Raw genomic sequence first — 19,845 nt, 5'->3', positions numbered from 1 at the left:
CTCATCCTTCTAAACTCCATATAGTCCCAGAGTCCTCAAAAGTTCCTCATATGTTAAACGTTTCATTCCTGGGACCATTCTCGTGAACCTCCTCTGAACACCCTCCTGGGCCAATACATCCTTGCTAATAGGAGGCCCAAAACTGCTCTCAGTGCTGCAAATGTGGCCTGACCAGAGCCTTATAGTGTCTCAGAAGTACATCCCTGCTTTTGTATTCAAGTCCTGTCAAAATAAATGCCATTATTGCATTTGCCTTCCTAACTACTGACTCAACCTGCAAGTTTACTTTGAGAAAATCCTGGACTTGAATTCCCAAGTCTCTTTGCACTTCGGATTTCTGTATTTTCTTCCCATAATCCTTCTGTTCCAACAGTGACTGTCTGGTGTCAGGGCAGCACTAGTGATTTACTGACATGTGGATTGTATTTGGGGATACCAAGGAATGTCAGGAACTGCGAGTATCTCAGGAGCAGTCATTATTCCTGGAAGAGGCAGACAGGAATGTGGTGTGGTCCTGTAAACTCCAGAACTTTGATAACTTCATGAGTCAGCAATAACGCTTTCTGGACCAAGAAACGAAAGGGCCAATGAGAAACTGCTACAAGGGAGTTAACAAATAACATACATTAACTATCGCTGGGAAGAAGGAGGCAAAACAATGAGCTGTTTCTTTGGACAGATGAGATAATGGTGTTTAATAACTGTGACAAAAGGACAATTAATTCTGCCTGTAGAAGGAAGGCCTTGGTGTAGAGGGCATACAAGGAGCCCTGTAATCCTGTATTCCTGATGAAGGGCTTTTGCCTGAAACATTGATTTTTCCTGCTCCTTGAATGCTGTCTGAACTGCTGTGCTTTTCCAGCACCACTCTAATCTCGACTCTGGTTTCCAGCATCTGCAGTCATTGTTTTTACATTGGCGTAAAGGGGTTAATTGCAGGACAGGCTGTTTCAAACAGGTGGAAAACCCTCAAGGATAAGAAGGTAAGCTACAGACCTGAGGTCTCCAGAAGTGTGGGGAGATGGTGTTAGAATCTAAAGAAACGTTACAGCACAAATCTGAAAGTGACGGAACTCCACCAGAATTCAACTCCAGAACGTTTCACCTGCAGTGCTTGGAAGAACATCCCTGCATCAAACCCCTGTAAACTTCCAGAGATGGGCACTGTTGGTAGAAACAATGTTAAATTCCGCCATCACTTGGGTGATAGCCAAGATTTGGGGGGTGAGGGTGAACTTGCTTACTTGAGGGGTTTTATATTTTGGTTCCTCCTTACAATAAAGTGTAAATTATGATTCAACAGTTGGTTGTCTGTGCAGTTTCTGAGTCAGTATTCAAATTAAAGCGATTCACCCACAATCAGAGTGATAGGCTAGGATTAATAATGACTCCTTTGCATTCAGCAGGACGGCACGTCAATACTGTTATAAAGCGAATGCTGAATCCCCTCCCCTCTGAGATCTCAAACCGAAACACCAAAAGAGGAGCGCATTGCCCTATAATCGGAAAATTAGTGTGAAAAGTAGTGTCATCTGCTCTAGTCTTAAAAACAAAAATAAATCCCTGACACTTTAAAAATCAACAAAAAGCAATTTACATATCCAACTTGAATGGTGAACAACTGAACTAAACTATTAACAAACCTAATAAATCCCTTCGAACTACTGACGATTCTGGCATAAAACAGGATTTTTGTCATATGCTGTTCCAGTAAATACAAGACCCACTAAAACAACAAGAAATAGAATTTCGTCTCTCAGATTACGTTTTACAGAATATTCTCAGCATCCTTCTATTGAATCTTTTGTCAGGAATGCCTCCTGCAATTCCTGCTCTACTGGTTTTTTTGTAAATGATGCTCTCTCATTCACAGCTGACTGTCAGAGCTGATGTCTCTCTCTCGTGCTGAGGACTCTTAGCTCTAGCAATGGGGAGTTAGCTCTGGGGTTCTGTCCAACTGTCCCCTTCTTTTATGCCCTTGATGCCATATTGAGTTTTTACAATAGGATTGGTCCTCTGTTGTCAAAACCATCAGATTTAAATGTAATAGATATTGGTAGCCAAAGGACCGGATTTAAATTGATTGGCTAAATTGAAAAGACATTATCTTGGCCTGTTAACTGTACAACCTTGTGATAGAAATGTTTCTGTTTGTGTGCTCTCTGTTGTGATGTTACTCCTTTAAGAAGATTATGTCATCTTGATTTTTTTTCCCCCAGAGGGGTTGTAAAAGGCAGAGGGTCCGATTCGACTGGGCTAAGGGACTTCACTAATGGCCAACAGATATTGGCAAAGGCAACAATCGGAAAAAGGTTTGAGATTTTTTTTTCCTGAAACACTTCTACAGCGAAACAGTCTGTAAGGTCACCCCTCAGCCTCTGACCCTCCAGGGAAAATAGCCCCAGTCTATTTCAGCCTCTTGCAACAGCTCAAACTCTCCAACCCTGGCAGTATCTTTGTAAATCTTTTCAGAACCCTTTCATGTTTCACAACTTGTTACAAACATGTCGACTAATTCAGAGAAGCCTCTCAATTACAGCTGTAAATAGAGAAAGTGTGTTTAATCATGAGTCATGAATAAAGGCTGTATTAATATTTTATTGTGAAGTTTTACTCCTACAACTCCAAACAGAGCATACAAACATGATCAGAGGGGAGTGATTGAGAAAATATGTGGGGCAAAAATTTTAGAGTGTGGCTTGTGTATGGAATGAGCTTCCAGTGGAAGTGGTTGAGGTCGGTACATTAACAATATTTAAAAGACATTTAGTCAAACACATGGAGAGGAAAGGCTTAGAAGGATAGTGGCCATGTGCAGGGAAATGGGGTTACTGTTGATGGACATTTTGGTCGGCATGGACCAGTTTGGGCCGATGGGCCTGTCTCCGTGCTGTAGCACTGACTCGTGTCTCTTTGTCTCTCCAACAGTTTTGTTTTCAGATGAGCATCTCACTTAATCACACTGAATAAAATCCGATCTCATTAGTCAACTCTGATGTGGAAGTGCTGGTATTGGATTGGGCTGGACAAGGTCAGAAGTCAAATGGCACCAGGTTAGAGTCCAACAGGTTTATTTGAACTCAAGATTTCAGAGCACTGCTCCTTTGTCGGTGAAGTGATGAAGCAGCAGCATTGAAGAAGGAGCAATGCTCCTAAAGCTTGTAATTTCAAATAAACCTGTTGGTCTGTAAGCTGGTGTTGTGTGATTTCTGATATCTTCAGCTGTGGGTTTGTGTCGAACTTAATGAGATATTTTGTCCAACTTGGCATTTTTAAACAGTATCACTTGGAGGGATTCACTTGAAACCTTTCAAGAGGTGAGTTCAACAAGACTGAACTATTCAAAGTTACTTGGACTCAATTTTAAAACTTACATCAGGACCGGTAGACATAGAGATGTACAGCACGGAAACAGACCCTTCAGTCCAAATCATCAACGCTGACAAGACATCCGACATTAATTTGGTTCCATTTGTCAGTATTTGGCCCATTATCTTTCTGAACCCTTCCTGTTCATGTCCGAAACCAGATGCCTTCTCAGTGGTATAATTGTACCAGCCTCCACTTTCTCTGGAAACTCATTCCATACATGCACTACCCTCTGCGTGAAAACATTGCCCCTTACGTCCCTTTTAAATCTCTCACCCAGCCAAATAGCCTCTCCCTGCAGCTCAAACCCTCCAACCCCCGCCAACATCCTGGTAAATTGTTTCTGATACAGAAGTCAATGTTTTGGGAAGAACCCTTCTTCAGTCCTGAAGGAGGGTTAATACCCGAAATGCTAACTTTACCTCCTAATGCTACCTGGCTTGCTGCGTTCTCCCAGCCTCCTGCTTGCCTACTTTGGATTCCAGCAACCGCAATTATTTTTTGTTTCTAACAAATGGTGGAGCAGACTCAATGGGCTGAATGGCCTCATGTCTGCTCCAGTGGTCTTGTGGTCTTAGGTTTCTGCAGATTCTTAGGAACGTGCATTCCCAGACTCCGAGTAATGTCGCCCACTGGAAGCAAAGTTTATGGAATCACAGAATCCCTACAGAATGTAAACAGGCCTTTTGGACCAACAAGGCAACACCAACCCTCCATACAGTTACCCACTCAGACCTATTCTCTTAACCCTATTACTTTACATTTACTTGGAGAAGGTGAGGATTGCAGATGCTGGAGATCAGAGTCAAGAATGTGGTGCTGGAAAAGCACAGCAGATCAGGCAGCATCCGAAGACCAGGAGAATCCTGATGAAGGACTTATGCCCAAAACGTCGATTCTCCTGCGCCTTAGATGCTGCCTGACCTGCTATGCTTTTCCAGCACCACACTTTTGACCAGTCTACATTTACCCCTGACTACTGCACCACACTTACACATCCCTGAACACTATGGACAATTTGGCTAGGCTAACTCACCCTAACTTGTACATCTTTGTATTGTGGGAGCAAAAGCGGAACACCCGGAGGAAACCCATGCAGACACGGGATAATCAAACAGTAGATTCAAACCCGAATCCATGGCTCTATGAGGCAGCTGTGCTAACCACTGAGCCACCATGTCGCCCCGAGCCACTTTAGAGTTGCACTTGGGGGTGCGAGGCAGTGTGCAGTCCAGAAATTTTTTGACAATTGGTACAGTGGGAAAGTTGGTGGGCTTTTAAGAGTGGGGCACAAGGTTTAATCCACAGTAGCGTCACTGGCAATATCCGATTGTTGGGAGCACTGGTGCCCCCGCTGGTGTCTTTGCAAGTTGCTGGAAAATGTGAACCTCTTGCCACACTCAGGGCAGCCGAATGGCCTCTCCCCTCTATGGACCCGCTGGTGGGTCAGCAGAGCAGAAGAATTGCTGAAGCCCTTCCTGCACTCAGGACAGTAGAACGGCCACTCTCCCATGTGGATCCGCTGGTGGGTCAGTTGGTGGGAGGAGCAGTTAAAGCGTTTCTCGCACTCTGGGCAGGAGAACGGCTTCTCCCCAGTGTGGACCCGCTGATGCCTCAGCAGGTGGGAGGAATTGCTGAAAGCCTTCCCGCACTCGCGACAGCTGAAGGGCCTCTCCCCCGTATGGACCCGCCGGTGGGCCACGAGGTTGGAGGAGACTGCAAAGCCCTTCCCGCACACTGAGCAGGAGAATGGCTTCTCCCCGGTATGGACCCGCCGGTGGGTCAGCAGTTGGGAGGGCTGGGGAAAATTCTTCCCACACTCCGGGCAGGCAAATGGCCTCTCCCCAGTGTGGACCCGCTGGTGTGTCAGCAGGGAGGAGGAACTGCTGAAGCCCTTCCCACATTCAGGGCAGGGGAACGGCTTCTTGCCTGTGTGGACCCACTGGTGCCTCAGCAGGGCAGAGGAATCGCTAAAGGCCTTCCCGCACCCGGGGCAACTGAATGGCCGCTCCCCCGTGTGGACCCGCTGGTGCTTCAGCAGGTCAGAGGATTTGCTGAAGGCCTTCCCACAGTCAGAGCAGGGGAAGGGCCTCTCCCCGGTGTGGACACGCTGATGCGCCAGCAAGTGGGAGGAGTGGGTGAAGCTGTTCCCGCAGTCGGGGCAGGTGAATGGTCTCTCCCCAGTGTGGACTCGGCGATGGTCCAGCAGGTGGCAAGAGCGGATAAATCCCTTCCCACACTCTGGGCAGGAGAACGGCCTCTCCCTGGTGTGACTGCGCTGATGAATTTCCAGGGCAGATGGGACACTGAAGCCTTTCCCGCAGTCACCACACTTCCACGGTTTCTCCATGGGGCGAGATTCCTCTGGTTTCTCCATGGCCAAAGCTTCAGCTGCACACAAACGCGTGTACAAACCCTCCCTGCCGTGAATTCCTCTTTCCAGGCTGCATAATTGTGAAAGGCTGCACATTCAATGCGCTGCCACAGTAGTGTCTCTCATCCAGCTCCACTGATGCTGAAAGCGTACTGAAACAGAAACCAAAGAATTTTGCTCTTTCTCACAGAATCATAGTCAAAAATCATTACAGTCCCAATGGATTGATTGACTGCCTGTCATTGACATGAAAATGAGGACTGCAGATGCTGGAGAGTCCGTCAAAATGTGTGGTGCTGGAAATACACAGCAGGTCAGGCAGCATCCAAGGAGCAGGAGAGTTGCTGTTTCGGGCATAAGCCCTTCAACTACTGAATTTGAAACTTCAGTCTTCAAATCTTCAAATGCATTGGAAAAAACAGATTATGAAAGTCATCACTGCCAGTCAGGGTAGAAATTCAGAACAAGCAATTCGACTTTATGCGGAACATTCTTTTCTTTTGGAATTCCATGAAATTGAAAGCACCATTACCCTCCTCTGATTGCTCTACATTTACACCTGATTAATGCATCTAACCTACACATCCTGGACACTATGGACAATTTAACATGGCTAATTCACCCAAACCAGCACATCTTTGGATAGTGGGAAGAAACAGGTGCACTGGAAGAAATCCGCCGCAAACACCAGACGGAGAATGTGCAATATCCACACAGACAACGGCCCCGAGGCTGGAATTGTATCTGGCTCTCTGGTGCCGTGAGGCAGCATCACTAACCACAGACACTGTACCTTCCTTTTCCAGTCCCGCCACCAAGTCACTCAGCTTGAGCTCACGCAAAGCACTAAGTTTAATTTTCGCTTCACACACACTGAACTTTCGGCCCGTCCCCACTTCCCCTACAGGAAATGCAAACAGCTGGGGGGTTGCCACATCAAATCCCTACAGTGCAGAATGAGGCCATTTGGCCCAACAACTCTCCATTTACCTCCGACTAATATACCTAATCCACACATCCCTGAACACTATGGGGCAATTGAGCATGGCCAATTCATCCTAACCTGTACATCTTTGGACTGTGGGAGGAAACCGGAGCATCTAGATGAAATCCACACAGCCACGGGGAGGACAATGTCTGTGTGGAGTTTGCACAGTCACCTGAAGCTGGAGTCAAATCCTTGTCCCTGGTGCTGTGAGGCAGCAGTGCTAACCACTGAGCCACGTGCTGCCCGTGTATGCTGAAAGAGATGCAATGTGGAACTTTATTGACTGTACCGCACAGTGGATTGTTGAGTAAGGTTGAGTCTCAAAGGATCTGGAAAGAGGTAGCTAACATTTAGGAGCGCATTGCGACAGATGCTGGAATCCGTCCTGAAAACAACAAATGCTGTAGATCACAGCTGGTCAGGCAGCGTCCACATAGAGAGAACAAGCTAACATTTCAGGTCTTCTTTGAGATTTATAAAATCTTGCTGGATACAGAGAAGGTGAATGCAGGGAGTCATTTCCCTGGAATGAGGGATTTCAAGACTAGCGGACATATTTTTAAGGTGAGAACAGAAAGATTTAAAAACAAAATAAGGGGTAACATTTTTACACAGAGTGCTTCATGTGTGGAATGAATTTCCAGAGGAAGTGGTAGATGCGCCTACAGTCACAACATTTAAATGACATTTGGATAAGTACATGAATAAGAAATGTTCAGAGGGATATTGGGCCAAGTACATGTAGGTGGGACTAGTTTAGTTTGGGATTATGGTCAACATGGACTGGTTGGACCGAAGGATCTGTTTCCGTGCTGCGTGACTCTGACTGGATATAGTGGATGTGGGGAAGATGTTTCCACCAGTAGGAGAAACGAGGACCAGAGAACACAGGCTCAGGGTGAAGGAATGCCTTCAGAACTGAGATGAGGAGGAAATTCTGCAGCCAGAGGATGGTGAATCTGTGGATCTCATTGCTGCAGAGCGCTGTGGAGGCCAAGTCGTTGAGGGCATTTAAGACAGGGATAGATAGGTCTTTGATAAGTAAGGGGATCAAGGGTTACGAGGAGAAGGCAACAGAATGGGGTTGAGAAACATATCGGCCATGATCGACTGGTGGAGCAGACTCAATGGGCCAAATGGCCTCATTCTGCTCTTGTATATTGTAGTCTTAAAACTGGGCAGATTACTGAAGTGGTTTTCATGAACAATTTCAGAGTCCTGAAGTAAAGCCGAAGAGGTGTACAGCACGGAAACAGACCCTTTAGTCCAACTCGTCCATGCCGACCAGTTATCCTAACCTAATCTCGTCCCATTTGCCAGGACTTGGCCACGATCGCTCTAAACCTTTCCTGTTCATATACCCATCCAGATGCCTTTTAAATGCCTTAGTTGTACCATCCTCCATCACTTACTCTGACACTCATTCCATACATTCACCACCCTCTGCATGAAACACTTGTCCCTGAAGTCCCTTTTAAAATCTTTCCCCTCTCACTCTAAACCTATTCCCTCTAGTTCTGGACTCCACAACCCAGGGAGAAGACCTTGTCTGTTTATAAAATCATGAGGATTATGGATAGAATAAACGTGTCGAAGGTCTCCAGTCTGTAAATCAACCCTTCACCACCACTCTGTCTACTACCTTCAAACCAGATCTGTATCCAAATTGCTAGTTCTCCCTGTATTTCTCGAGATCTAACCTTGCTAACAAGTCTCTCATGAGGAACCTTGTTGAATGCCTTTTTTTTAATAGATATTTTTACAAGTTTACAAAAATAAACAAAACTCTCAGATATAAACATTGATATACAATTAGCTCAAATATACAATAACCATAATTTGACAAAAAAAGAAAAAAAAACAAAACAAAAAAAAACGAAAAGAAAAAAAAAACACAAACAAACAAAACTCAACTATCTACTAATCTAACCTACAACTAACCAGGGTGTATATTTAAGTCTCTTACATGCTCGGGATGTGTTAACATCAGATATGATAAAACCCGTATTCGTGCGGGATTCCTCCCCCGAGGGGCCGCGGACCAGCCAGGTCTGTAGTCTCAATTAAATAAAAGCCCTTGTTAGGATAGCCGAAATATCTGTATTTATGTAATTCAAAAAGGGCTGCCATATTTTATAAAATAATTCGGTCTTTCGGTGCACCATATTTGTGAGGAAGTCAAGGGGAATACATTCCATAATTAGTCTGTGCCAATTTGAAAGTCCAGGGGGGCCCTCCGCCACCCAGTTCATCAAAATATTTTTCCTTGCACAGAAAGAAAGAATAGAAAATAGTCTCTTCCCGTACGTGTCCAGGGAGGGAAAGTTCGAAAAGCCCAAGAGGAGAGATACGGGGTCCACTTTTATTTCCGTTCCTAAAATTTCTGTCAGGGTGCTTGCTACTTTAGTCCAATATCTACGGATCTTATGACAGGTCCATAAGCAATGTACAAGAGTGCCCACCTCTATTTTGCATTTAGGACACATTGGAGATGCTCCTGCCTTAAATTTTGCCAATCGAACCGGTGCTATATGGGCCCTATGAAGTATCTTCAGCTGGATAGCCTGGGTTCTGTTGCAAATAGTAATTCTTCTAGCATTTTCCCAGATATCATTCCACGTTTCTGTGGAGATTTCTAGTCCCAGATCCTGATCCCATGTTTTAAGCAGATTATCCATATCTCCCGATACTTCATCATGTAGCAAATGATAAATATTACTGACGGAAGATACCCCCACTGGTCGTAGGACACTACATTCTCTATCGGATTTATAAAGACTATCTAATAACGTAGTCTTCTTCTGTATAAAATCTCGAATTTGGAAGTATCGAAAGAGGTCTCCATTGGGTAATCCGAATTTCTGACGCAGCTGTCCGAAAGACATCAGGACCCCATCCTTAAATAAATCCCCGAGACATGAGATACCCCTGGATCTCCAGAGTTTAAAAGTGGCATCTGTTAACCCCGGTTGGAATCCCCATGCTCCCACTATCGGTGCATAGGGGGATGTTTTATGTGAATTACCCTCATTTTGCCGCATTATATTCCAGGCCTTGATTGTATTCAGTATTATAGGGTTTTTACAGTGATCTGTAATGATTTTCCTCTTGTCTGAGAATAAAAGGTTAATAAGTGGGTATTTTACTTGAGAAGCCTCGATGTCCAACCAGATTGATTGTGGATCAGACAAGACCCAATCAGCTATATAACTTAATAGGGAACTTAATTGATATTTCCTAAAATCTGGGAAGTCCAATCCACCCCTTGCCTGTGGAAGCTGTAGCTTCTTCAGCTTAATAAGGGGCCGCCTATGGTTCCAGATAAAGGAACTCAGCCAGCCGTATAATTTACATAAAGCTGTCCTCGGCAGCATCACCGGAAGCATTCTCATAGGATATAGGAGACGGGGCAGGATATTCATTTTGATTAATGCTGTTCTACCCAACCAGGAAATTGGCAGGTCTCCCCATCGCTGGAGGTCCTGCCTTATCCTTTCCAATAAATACACAAAATTAGCCTTATACAACTGACCAAATACTGGGGTAATAAAAATGCCTAAATATAAGAAACCCTCCAGGGACCAGCGAAAGGGAAAAAGGGAACCGTCCGCTAAGCGGGGTATCACAGCAAGGCCACCCATTGGCATAGCCTCCGATTTTGAAAAGTTAATTTTATAACCTGAGAATGCACTAAATGTATTAATAACTTGGATTAAGCGAGGTATGGACGTCAAAGGGTTACTGAGGAATAGAAGAACATCATCTGCATAAAGGGTAATTTTATGTTTACCTGTACCAATCCTTGGGGCCACTATATTAGGATCAGCTCGTATAGCTTCTGCTAGTGGTTCAATTATTAGCGTGAATAACAATGGCGAGAGGGGACATCCCTGACGGCAGCCCCTACCCACACTGAAGCTATCCGAGCCTAATCCATTGGTAACCACAACTGCTTTGGGATCACTATACAATGTTGAGATCCATTTGGTAAACACCTGTCCAACACCAAACCTCTCCAATGTGTAAAACAAATATGACCATTCGACCCTATCAAATGCCTTTTCCGCGTCTAATGAAACCACTACTCCTGGTATCTTTCCCTGATGACAAGCTTGAATCATATTCAGAGCCCTTCTAACATTATTGGATGATCTACGGCCCTTAATAAACCCCGTCTGATCCTCCTTTATAATATGTGGCAGTATCCTTTCTAATCTCAGTGCTAACGTTTTAGAGAGGATTTTAAAATCTACATTTAGCAAGGATATTGGTCTGTATGATGTACAATCTTCTGGGTCTTTTCCTTTTTTAAGGATAAGAGAGATATTTGCCTCTTTCAACGAAGGCGGGAGACAGCCCTGACTATATGCATAGTTATACATATCCATAAGTGGACCAACCAGTATTTCTGTAAATTCTTTATAGAATTCAGCTTGAAAGCCATCTGGGCCCGGCGTCTTACCATTTTGAAGGTGCCTAATTGCATCAACTATTTCTTGGGGTGTAAGAGGAGCATTTAGGACCGATACTTGTTCCGGAGTTAGGTCTGGAAAAGTCAAATTTTTAAAAAATGACTGCATCCTCTTCGTCCTATCTTCACAATCCTGTGATTTATATAACTCAGAATAGAATTTTCTAAAGGTCGCATTAATCTTTTTATGATCATGAGTCAAAATACCCGTACTTTCCTTGATAGACGTAATAGTCTGAGGGACCTTTTTTTTCTTTGCAAGAAATGCTAAGTATCTACCCGGTTTGTCGCCATATTCATATAACCTTTGCTTTGCAAATAATATTTCCCTCTTAGCCGTTTGAGTAAGTGTAGTATTTAGAGCTGTCCTAAGAGCTGTAATCCTTTGCAATTTAATAATAGAGGGTCTATCAGTGTATGCTGTTTCAGCCGCTTTTAAGCGGGCTTCAAGCAGACGCTGTTGTTCTCCCTTTAATTTCTTCTGGGTCGCAGAGTAGGAGATGATCAAGCCTCGCGTGTAAGCTTTGATGGTCTCCCACATCATTGACGGGTTGCTAGCTGTACCTGAATTAATTTCTAAAAAAGTTTTAAATTCTTGCGAGAAGTACTTTACAAATTTACTATCTTTCATTAAGAAGGGGTCCATACGCCAATGCCGAGGGGATGTCCCACTGTTCCTCGCCTTAGTTTCCATATATACAGCAGCGTGGTCAGAAATTGCTATATTACCTATTTTACAGGATGATATGGAATTTAAAAAAATTGAGGGGGCAAAAAACATATCAATTCTGGTGTGACATTTATGTGGATTAGAGTAGAAAGAAAAATCTCTACCCTGTGGATGAAGACATCTCCATACATCTACTAATCCTAATTCTTTGTTCAGATCCATCAATTGTCTAGATCTGGGAGATACTCCTGCAGTACTCTTGGGAATCCTGTCTATTTCCGGATCCATAATACAATTAAAGTCTCCCCCTATAATTATATGACGGGCATCAAAAGCCATCAATTTTGAAAAGGCTTCCGTTATAAATTTAAAGGGGTGTGCTGGGGGGCAGTACAAATTTAAAATCCCATATTCCTCTCCATTTATGAGAGCTTTAATCAAGATATATCGTCCAGATTCGTCTTTTATCTGCTTTAGGATTTTGAAAGGGAAATTCTTCCGAACAAGAATAACAACTCCCCTGCTTTTTGAGCTAAAAGAAGAAAAAAAGGCCTGATCAAATCCGCCCTGTCGTAATTTCAAGTGTTCTTTATCTGACAGGTGTGTCTCCTGTAGGAGAGCTATATCAACTCTTTCCTTCTTAAGATTTGATAATATTTTCTTCCTTTTAAGTGGCGAATTACTCCCCTTGACATTCCAGGTGCACCACTTAACCGATTGATGAACCATAATCCTCTGGGCCAATCCGAGACCCCTCGGGAGGGGGAACCCTATCCAGAACATCCCGAGCATGGAACATGTAAAATTTACAAAAATAAACCCTCTTTAATACACCCACAACAATACAGTAAAAAACTATTTCTAAATAAAAAAAATATAAAACGTATCTAAGTGGAGACTTTCCCCCTTGTTCCCAGGGGGCATCACTTCCTCTCCAAAAATCCCTCATATCCTCTCCCAACCGATGCCCCACCCTTGACCCAGGCACTCCTCAATCAAATGAGGAAAATTCAAATATAATACAAAGCTAGAGTTAACAGTGAGCACCCCACCCCCACCCCTACCAACACCTGGGTATATTTGGTAATGTTAATACCATATATAAACATATAACTATAAAATTACCAGTTCAACAAATAATAATTAAATATGATAATACAAAATAACGAAGGGAAAAACAACCCCGCTCCTAAAGACAGAGGTAAAATCGAATAAGGTAACCACCTCCCCCCACCAACATTAACCAAATCCCCCAGCTTACATATACATATATATACACACACACACACACACATATACATACACCTCTCATATATACATAAAATAATAACAGAAAACAACTCCAAGGCGGGGGGGGGAGGGGATATAAACCAAAACGGGGGGGGGGAAGGCAGACCAACATCCATTATGTCCTACAGTTTATCTAAGAGAGTCCAAGAATTCCTTAGCCTTTTCTGGTGATCCAAAGTTATATACAGATCCTTCATGGTTAAAGCGTAACATCGCTGGGTAGCGTAAGGAGTACTGTACATTTAAGTCCCTGAAACGCTTCTTCGCCTCGTCGAATGCCTTCCTCTTTCGAACCAGAGCCGGGGAAAAGTCCTGAAATAGCATGATCTTGGATCCTTTGTAGATCATAGCTTGGGGGTCTTTTCCGAGATTTCTAGAGGCTTCTAGGAGTATCTGCCTCTCCTTGTAGCTCTGCAGCCGGAACAGGACCGGGCGTGGGCGCTGGTTCGAGCCGGGCCCGCGTATTGCTACCCGGTATGCCCATTCCACCCTTACCTGGCCTGATCCAGCTTGCAGATTTAAAAGTTGTGGCAGCCACTGCTCCAGGAATGCTGTAAGCTGGCCTTCCTCTTCCCGTTCGGGAAGGCCCAGCAAACGAATATTTTTTCGGCGACCTCGATTATCGAGGTCGTCAATATGATTTTCCAAGGTCCGGACTCGCTGCTCGAGAGTCCGGACCTGATCCACGGCCGATTGAGCGGTTGTCTCCGAGGTCGCGGCCTTTAGCTCCGCCCCTCCGACTCGGCGTTGAATTTCTTCAATTTCACGGTCGTGCTTCTTCAGCGCGGCCGACAACGACTCCCAACGATTTCTGGATTCGACGATAAAGGCATCGATCTTCGAGTCAAGCTTGGAAAGCATTTCTGCAAGGCTTGCTACTGTTGGTAAGTCCCCCGGGGCGGCTGTGGACGCCTCTGCTGCAGCTGGAGAGTGTGGGGGAGGGGTTCCTGCTTGCTGAGAGCTGCGGGCTCCCTTCCCTTTAGTCATTTTAACTTAGGATAAAGTTGCTTAAATATAATATTGCACAACTAATTGAGTTACTAAACTGTTAAAAATGATTTATAAATGATTTGGTGAGCTTGGTAGGGGGTAGGTGACCCACTGTGCCCAAGTCTTGGGAGGAGCACTATAGACTCAGTCTTACTGGGTCGCCGCCATCTTGGATCCCCCCGTTGAATGCCTTTCTGAAGTCCATGGAGATCATGTCGACTGCTCTGCCCTCGTCAATCCCTTGCTGCTTCTTCAAAAAATTCAATCAAGTTCGTGAGGCATGATTTCTCACGCATAAAGCCATGCTGACTATCCCTAATCAGTCCTTGCCTTTCCAAATACATGTAAATCCTGTCTCTCAGGATTACCTCCAACCACTTGCCCTCCGGCAATGTCAGGCTCACTGGTTGATAGTTCCCTGGCTTTTCCTTGCAATCTTTCTTAAATATTGGTACCACGTTAGACAACCTCCAGTCTTTCATCACCTCACTTGTGACTACCGATGGTACAAATACCTCAGCAAGGGACCCAGCAATCACTTCTCCAGCTTCCCACAGAGTTCTAGGGTACAACTGTTCAGGTTCTGGGGATTTATCCACTTGCATGCATTTCAAGACATCCAGCACCACCTCCTTTGTAGTATGGACATTTTTACATTTTTCAAGATATCATCATCTGTTTCCACACATTCTATTTCTTCCATGTCCTTCCCTACAGTAAACACTGATGCAAAATACTTGTTTATTATCACCCCCAACTCCTGCAGCTCCACACATCGGCTGTCTTGCTGATCTTTGAGGGGCCCTGTTCTCTCCCCAGTTACCCTTTTCTCCTTAATGTATTTATAAAAACCCTTTGGATTCTCCTTAACTCTACTTGTCGAAGCTATCTCACGTTCCCTTTTTGCCCTCCTGAGTTTACTCTTAAGTATAATCCAACTGCTTTGTACTGTCAGGATTCACTCGATCTCTCCTGTCTATACTTGTCATATGCTTCCTTCTTTTTCTGAACCAAAAGCTCAATTCCTCTCGTCATTCAGCATTCACTACACCTACCAGCCTCCCCTTTCACCCTGGGTTCCAGATGAGAGTGGTGCTGGAAAAACACAGCAGTTCAGGCAGCATCCAAGGAGCAGGAAAATCGATGTTTTGGGCAAAAGCCCTTCATCTAATCTAGAATCTGGTTTCCAGCATCTGCAGTCCTTGTTTTTACCTAGTTTTTCCCCTTTCACCCTAACAGGAATCTACTGTCTCTGGACTCTGTTTCTTATTTTTGAAGGCTTCCCATTTTCTAGCCATCCCTTTTCCTGCGAACATCTGCTCCCAGTTAGCTTTTGAAAGATCTTGCCTAATACCAAGTTAGCCATCCTCCAATTTAGATCTGGTCTATAGTTTATCATCACTCTTTTATAGCTCATAGAATTATGGTCACTGGCCCCAAAGTGCTCCTCCACTGACAGCTCAGTCACCTGCTCTGCCTTATTTCCCAAGAGTAGGTCACGGTTTGCACCTTCACTAGTCAGAACATCCACTTACTGAATCAGAAAATTTTCTTGTACACATTTAAATTCCTCCTTAACTCTACTTGTCGAAGCTATCTCATTTTCCCTTTTTGCCCTCCTGAGTTTACTCTTAAGTGTACTCCAACTGCCTTTGTACTGCCTTTAAACACTATAGCAGTCCCAGTCTATGTTTGGAAAGTTAAAATTCCTGACCATAACCACTCTATTATTATTACAGATAACTGAAATCTCCTTACAATTTTTTTCTCAATTTCCCTCTGACTATTAGGGAGTCAGTAATAAAATCCCAATAAGGTGATCATCCCTTTTCTTATTTCTCAGTTCCACCCAAATAAGCTTCCTGCATGTATTCCCAGGAATATCCTCCCTAAGCACAGTAATATATCCCTTCTCAAAAAAGCCACTCTCCCTCCTCTCCTGTCCCCCTTTCTATCCTTCCAATACCATGTGTGTTCTAGAACATTAAGCTGCCAGTGCTGTCCATCCTTGAGCCATGTTTCTGTAACTGCCATGATATCTCAGTCCCAAGTTCCTAACCATCATCTGCCTTCCCTGTTTGGCCTCTTGCAATTGAAATAAATGCAGTTTAATTTACCAGTCCTACCTTGTTCTCTGCTTTGTTACTTCCTGCTCTGATTGTTTAACTCAGTCCCTTTCCCAACTGGACCAGTCACAGACTGATCTCTTTCCTCACTATTTCTCTGGGTCCCAGCAATCCCTGCCCCCCACCCACCCTACCTTACTAGTTTAAATCCTCCTGAGCAGTTCTCGCAAATCTCGCCGCAAAATATTAGTCCCCTTCCAATTCGGGTGCAATCCATCCTTCTTGTCCAGGTCTTTTCTACCCCAGAAGAGATTCCAATATTCACATTTTTGGATCCTTTCTCCCATGCACCAGTTCCTCAGCCACGCATTCATCTGCCCTGTCCACCTATTCTCACCCTCAATAGGAACATTCACCATTAACTGGTTAAGTCCTGGATTGCTTTCCTAAAATGCAACACCTCACGTTCGTCTAAATTAAACTCCATCTGCCAATCCTCGGTCCATTATTCCATCCGATCGATTATAATTTATAGCAAACTCTCTTTCCTCCCTTATTCCCTAAAAGCTGAAAATCTCCATCCCACACACTCTCCTTTCATTCTCATTTTACTGAACCTAATCCCTGCTCTGCCTCATCCTGGAAAGTCTGGTTCATGCTGATTAACAGGCCTACACTCAGGGGGGATTTAATTGAAACATAAGAATGCTGAATGGCTTGGACAGAGTGCATGTTGGGGGAGATGTTTCCAGTGGTAGGAGAGATGGGGACTCGAGGGCACAGTCTTCGAGTAAACGGAAGATCTTTTCGAACGGAGATAAGGAGAAACTTCTTCAGCCAGACAGTGGCGAATCTATGAAATTTACTGCCACAGAAAGCTGCGGTAGCCAAGTCACTGAGTATATTTAAGACTGAAACAGATGATAGGTTCTTGAGTATCAAGGGGAGAAAGCTGGAGAATGGGGTTGAGAAATTTATCAGCCCTGATTGAATGGTGGAGCAGACCCAGTGGGCTGATTGGCCTAATTTCTGCTCCTGTGTCTTATGGTCTCTTGCTGTTCTGGACACAGTGAGAGAAACTTGGGAGCAGGAGTAGGCCATTTGGTCTTTCAAGCCTGCACCAGCGTTCAACAGATCATGACTGGACATTAATCTACCTACATCTAGGTGGATACACTGGGATTTTTTTTCACTGGAGCATAGAGGTGACCTCACAGAGGATTATAAAATCACGAAGGATAGAGATGTCCTTTCGCTCAGATGTGAGCATCAAGATTAGGGAGCACATTTTTAAGGCGAGAGGAGAAAGATTTTAAAAAGACATCAGAAGCACCCTTTTTTTAAGAGAGTAGTTTGTGTGTGGAATGAATGTCCAGAGAAAGCCCAGAGGTCAGATCAGTTTTCCTTCGTGTGAATCCAAGGAAAGCGATGGGATCAGACGTAGGACCAGGCCGTGCACTCAGAGCATGGGCAGATCAACTGACAGAGGTCTTCTCGCACACCTTCAACCTCTCCCTGCAGCAGGCCATTGTCCCTGCCTGTTTCAAGAGGGCCAACATCATCCCTGTGCCTCAGAAGACTCATGCAGCACGTCTCAATGACTACCGCCCAGTTGCCTTAACTTCGGTGGTCATGAATTGCTTTGAAAAGTTGGTCATGGCATTAATCAACTCCAGCCTTCCCACTACTCTTGCCCCACTCCAATTTGCCTATCGGGAAATTGGGATCCACGTCAGATGCCATATCATTTGCCCTTCCCTCCTCCCTAGAACATCTTGACACCAAGAACAGGTACGTAAGAATCCTACTTGACTACAGTTCAGCCTTCAACACTGTTATCCCCTCGAGACTGATTACTAAACTTAGTGATCTCGGACTAAGCCCCACTCTCTGCAACTAGATCCTCAGTTTCCTGACCCACAGGCCACAATCAGTGAAGACTGGGGACAATATTTGATCCTCACTAACACTGGAGTCCTCCAGGGGTGCATACTCAGCCCCCTACTGTACTCACTGTATACCCATGACTGCGTCACCAAATACAAGACTAATGCCATTTACAAGTTCACTGGCACCACTATAGTCAGTCAAATCTCAGATGGCAACAAAACAGACTGCAGACGGGAGATGGAAGACCTGGAAAAATGATGCACTGAAAACAAACTAGATCTCAATGCTAGCAAAATCAAGAAACTAGTTATTGACTTTTGGCAGGATGTTACTCATGCCCCCATACACATTAACAGCACAGAGGTGGAATGAGAGGAGAGTGTCAAGCTCCTGGGAGTGGTCATCCACAACAAGCTGTCTTGGATGTATCACGACCTGGTATGGCAACTGTACCATTGAAGATTGGAGACGGTTACAGAGAGTGGTGAACTCAGCCCGGAAAATCACAAAGGCCAACCTCCCATCTATAGAATCCATCTACCAGGCCTGCTGTCAAGGGAAGCCGCCAGCATTCTGAAAGATCCATCCCACTCTGGCAATGTTTGTCTACAACCTCTACCATCGAGGAGAAGGTACAGAAGCCTGAACAAACGCACCAGCCAGTTTTGTAACAGTTTCTACCCTACTATTGTTAGAACACTGAATGGACTCTCAAACTCTCAGGATTTGCCTGAACCTTTGTTTTTGTTTTTGCCGCTGTTTACCTATTATTTACTATGCTACTTAACTGTGTGATCGCAAGACAACGCTTTTCACTGTGCCGCAGTACATGTGACAATAAATAAATTCAATTCAGTTCAAGTGGTGGATGTAGTCCAGTTAAAAGGGTTAAAAAGCATTTGGATCAGCACATGAATAGGAATGGTTCGGAGAGATGTGGGCCAAACACTGGCAGGTGCAACTAGTTTAGTTTGAGAACATAGTCAGCATGGACTAGTTGGATAGAACAGTCTGTTTCTGCACTGTCTGACTGTCTAACTGTTCTATACTGGTCTTAAACCCATTTTCTTGCCTCCCCCCATGACCATCCACTTCCTTGTTGTCGAAAATTCAAATGACCTCAGCCTTGAATATATTCAATGAACTCCCCCCCCCAACTGCAGGAAGACATCGCCACCTCTGAATTCTTCTTGCTAATGTACCACTTGTCTTGCTCATTGCTTGCTGGTATAGAAGGACGCTGAGGCCTGTTTGTACATCAACACATCATTCCTGATGAAGGGCTCGAGCCTGAAATGTCGAATCTCCTGCTCCTCAGATGCTGCCTGTACCTGCTATGCTTTTCCAGCGCTACACTTTTCGACTCTGATCTCCAGCATATGCAGTCCTCACTTTCTTCACATCCCAAAATATCACTATTTAAGGAATGCGTCTCCTTTCTGCTTTTTTTTTTAAAAAACAGCAAATGCGATAACTTCAAATTGTGCTACTACATTTGCCACGTGTTTGCTAACTAAGACACAATCTTGGACCAACTTTTCCAGACTCTCTCCCCTCGCCGGGATTCACTCCCTTTCCTTTCAATTGCTGCAAAACAAAAATTGAACCCCAGAATGAAATCAAATGGAAACGGGGGTAAGAAAAGAGAGTGCCGTACTCACAAATGTTCGACAGAGGAAAGAAGTTGCAGTCTCGGGTGAAGCTCAATCTTCATTCAGAGAGGAACAACAGCAGTAG

The 19,845-nt window shown here is 44.4% G+C and overlaps 1 protein-coding gene across 1 annotated transcript; it reads right to left on the bottom strand.

Annotated features, from left to right (window-relative positions):
• Positions 1–4,666: 4,666 nt before the first annotated feature.
• On the bottom strand, positions 4,667–19,821 carry LOC148143052 (uncharacterized). The gene is made up of 3 exons (XM_087975778.1): positions 19,770–19,821; positions 4,933–5,895; positions 4,667–4,848 (listed from the first exon to the last, which is right to left on the bottom strand). The coding sequence occupies exons 2-3, from the start codon at positions 5,837–5,839 to the stop codon at positions 4,667–4,669; spliced, it is 1,089 nt and encodes a 362-aa protein (XP_087831904.1). The 5' UTR covers positions 5,840–5,895; positions 19,770–19,821.
• Positions 19,822–19,845: the final 24 nt, after the last annotated feature.

Source organism: Chiloscyllium plagiosum, unplaced genomic scaffold (genome assembly GCF_037043375.1).
Source record: "Chiloscyllium plagiosum isolate Xiang-an unplaced genomic scaffold, Cpla_swu_hap1 HiC_scaffold_27, whole genome shotgun sequence".
Lineage (NCBI taxonomy): Eukaryota > Metazoa > Chordata > Chondrichthyes > Orectolobiformes > Hemiscylliidae > Chiloscyllium > Chiloscyllium plagiosum.
The sequence above is the reverse complement of the archived record's forward strand: the minus strand, read 5'-3'. Positions and strand labels throughout refer to the sequence as shown.

What these genes read in the sequence shown, in the direction of transcription:
- LOC148143052 (XM_087975778.1), bottom strand. Translation starts at nt 5,839, where the DNA reads ATGTGCAGCCTTTCACAATTATGCAGCCTGGAAAGAGGAATTCACGGC. An exon ending in GTTCTCCTGCCCAGAGTGCG is followed by an intron (nt 4,849 to 4,932) that starts AGAAACGCTTTA and finishes GTCCTGAGTGCA; the next exon opens with GGAAGGGCTTCAGCAATTCT.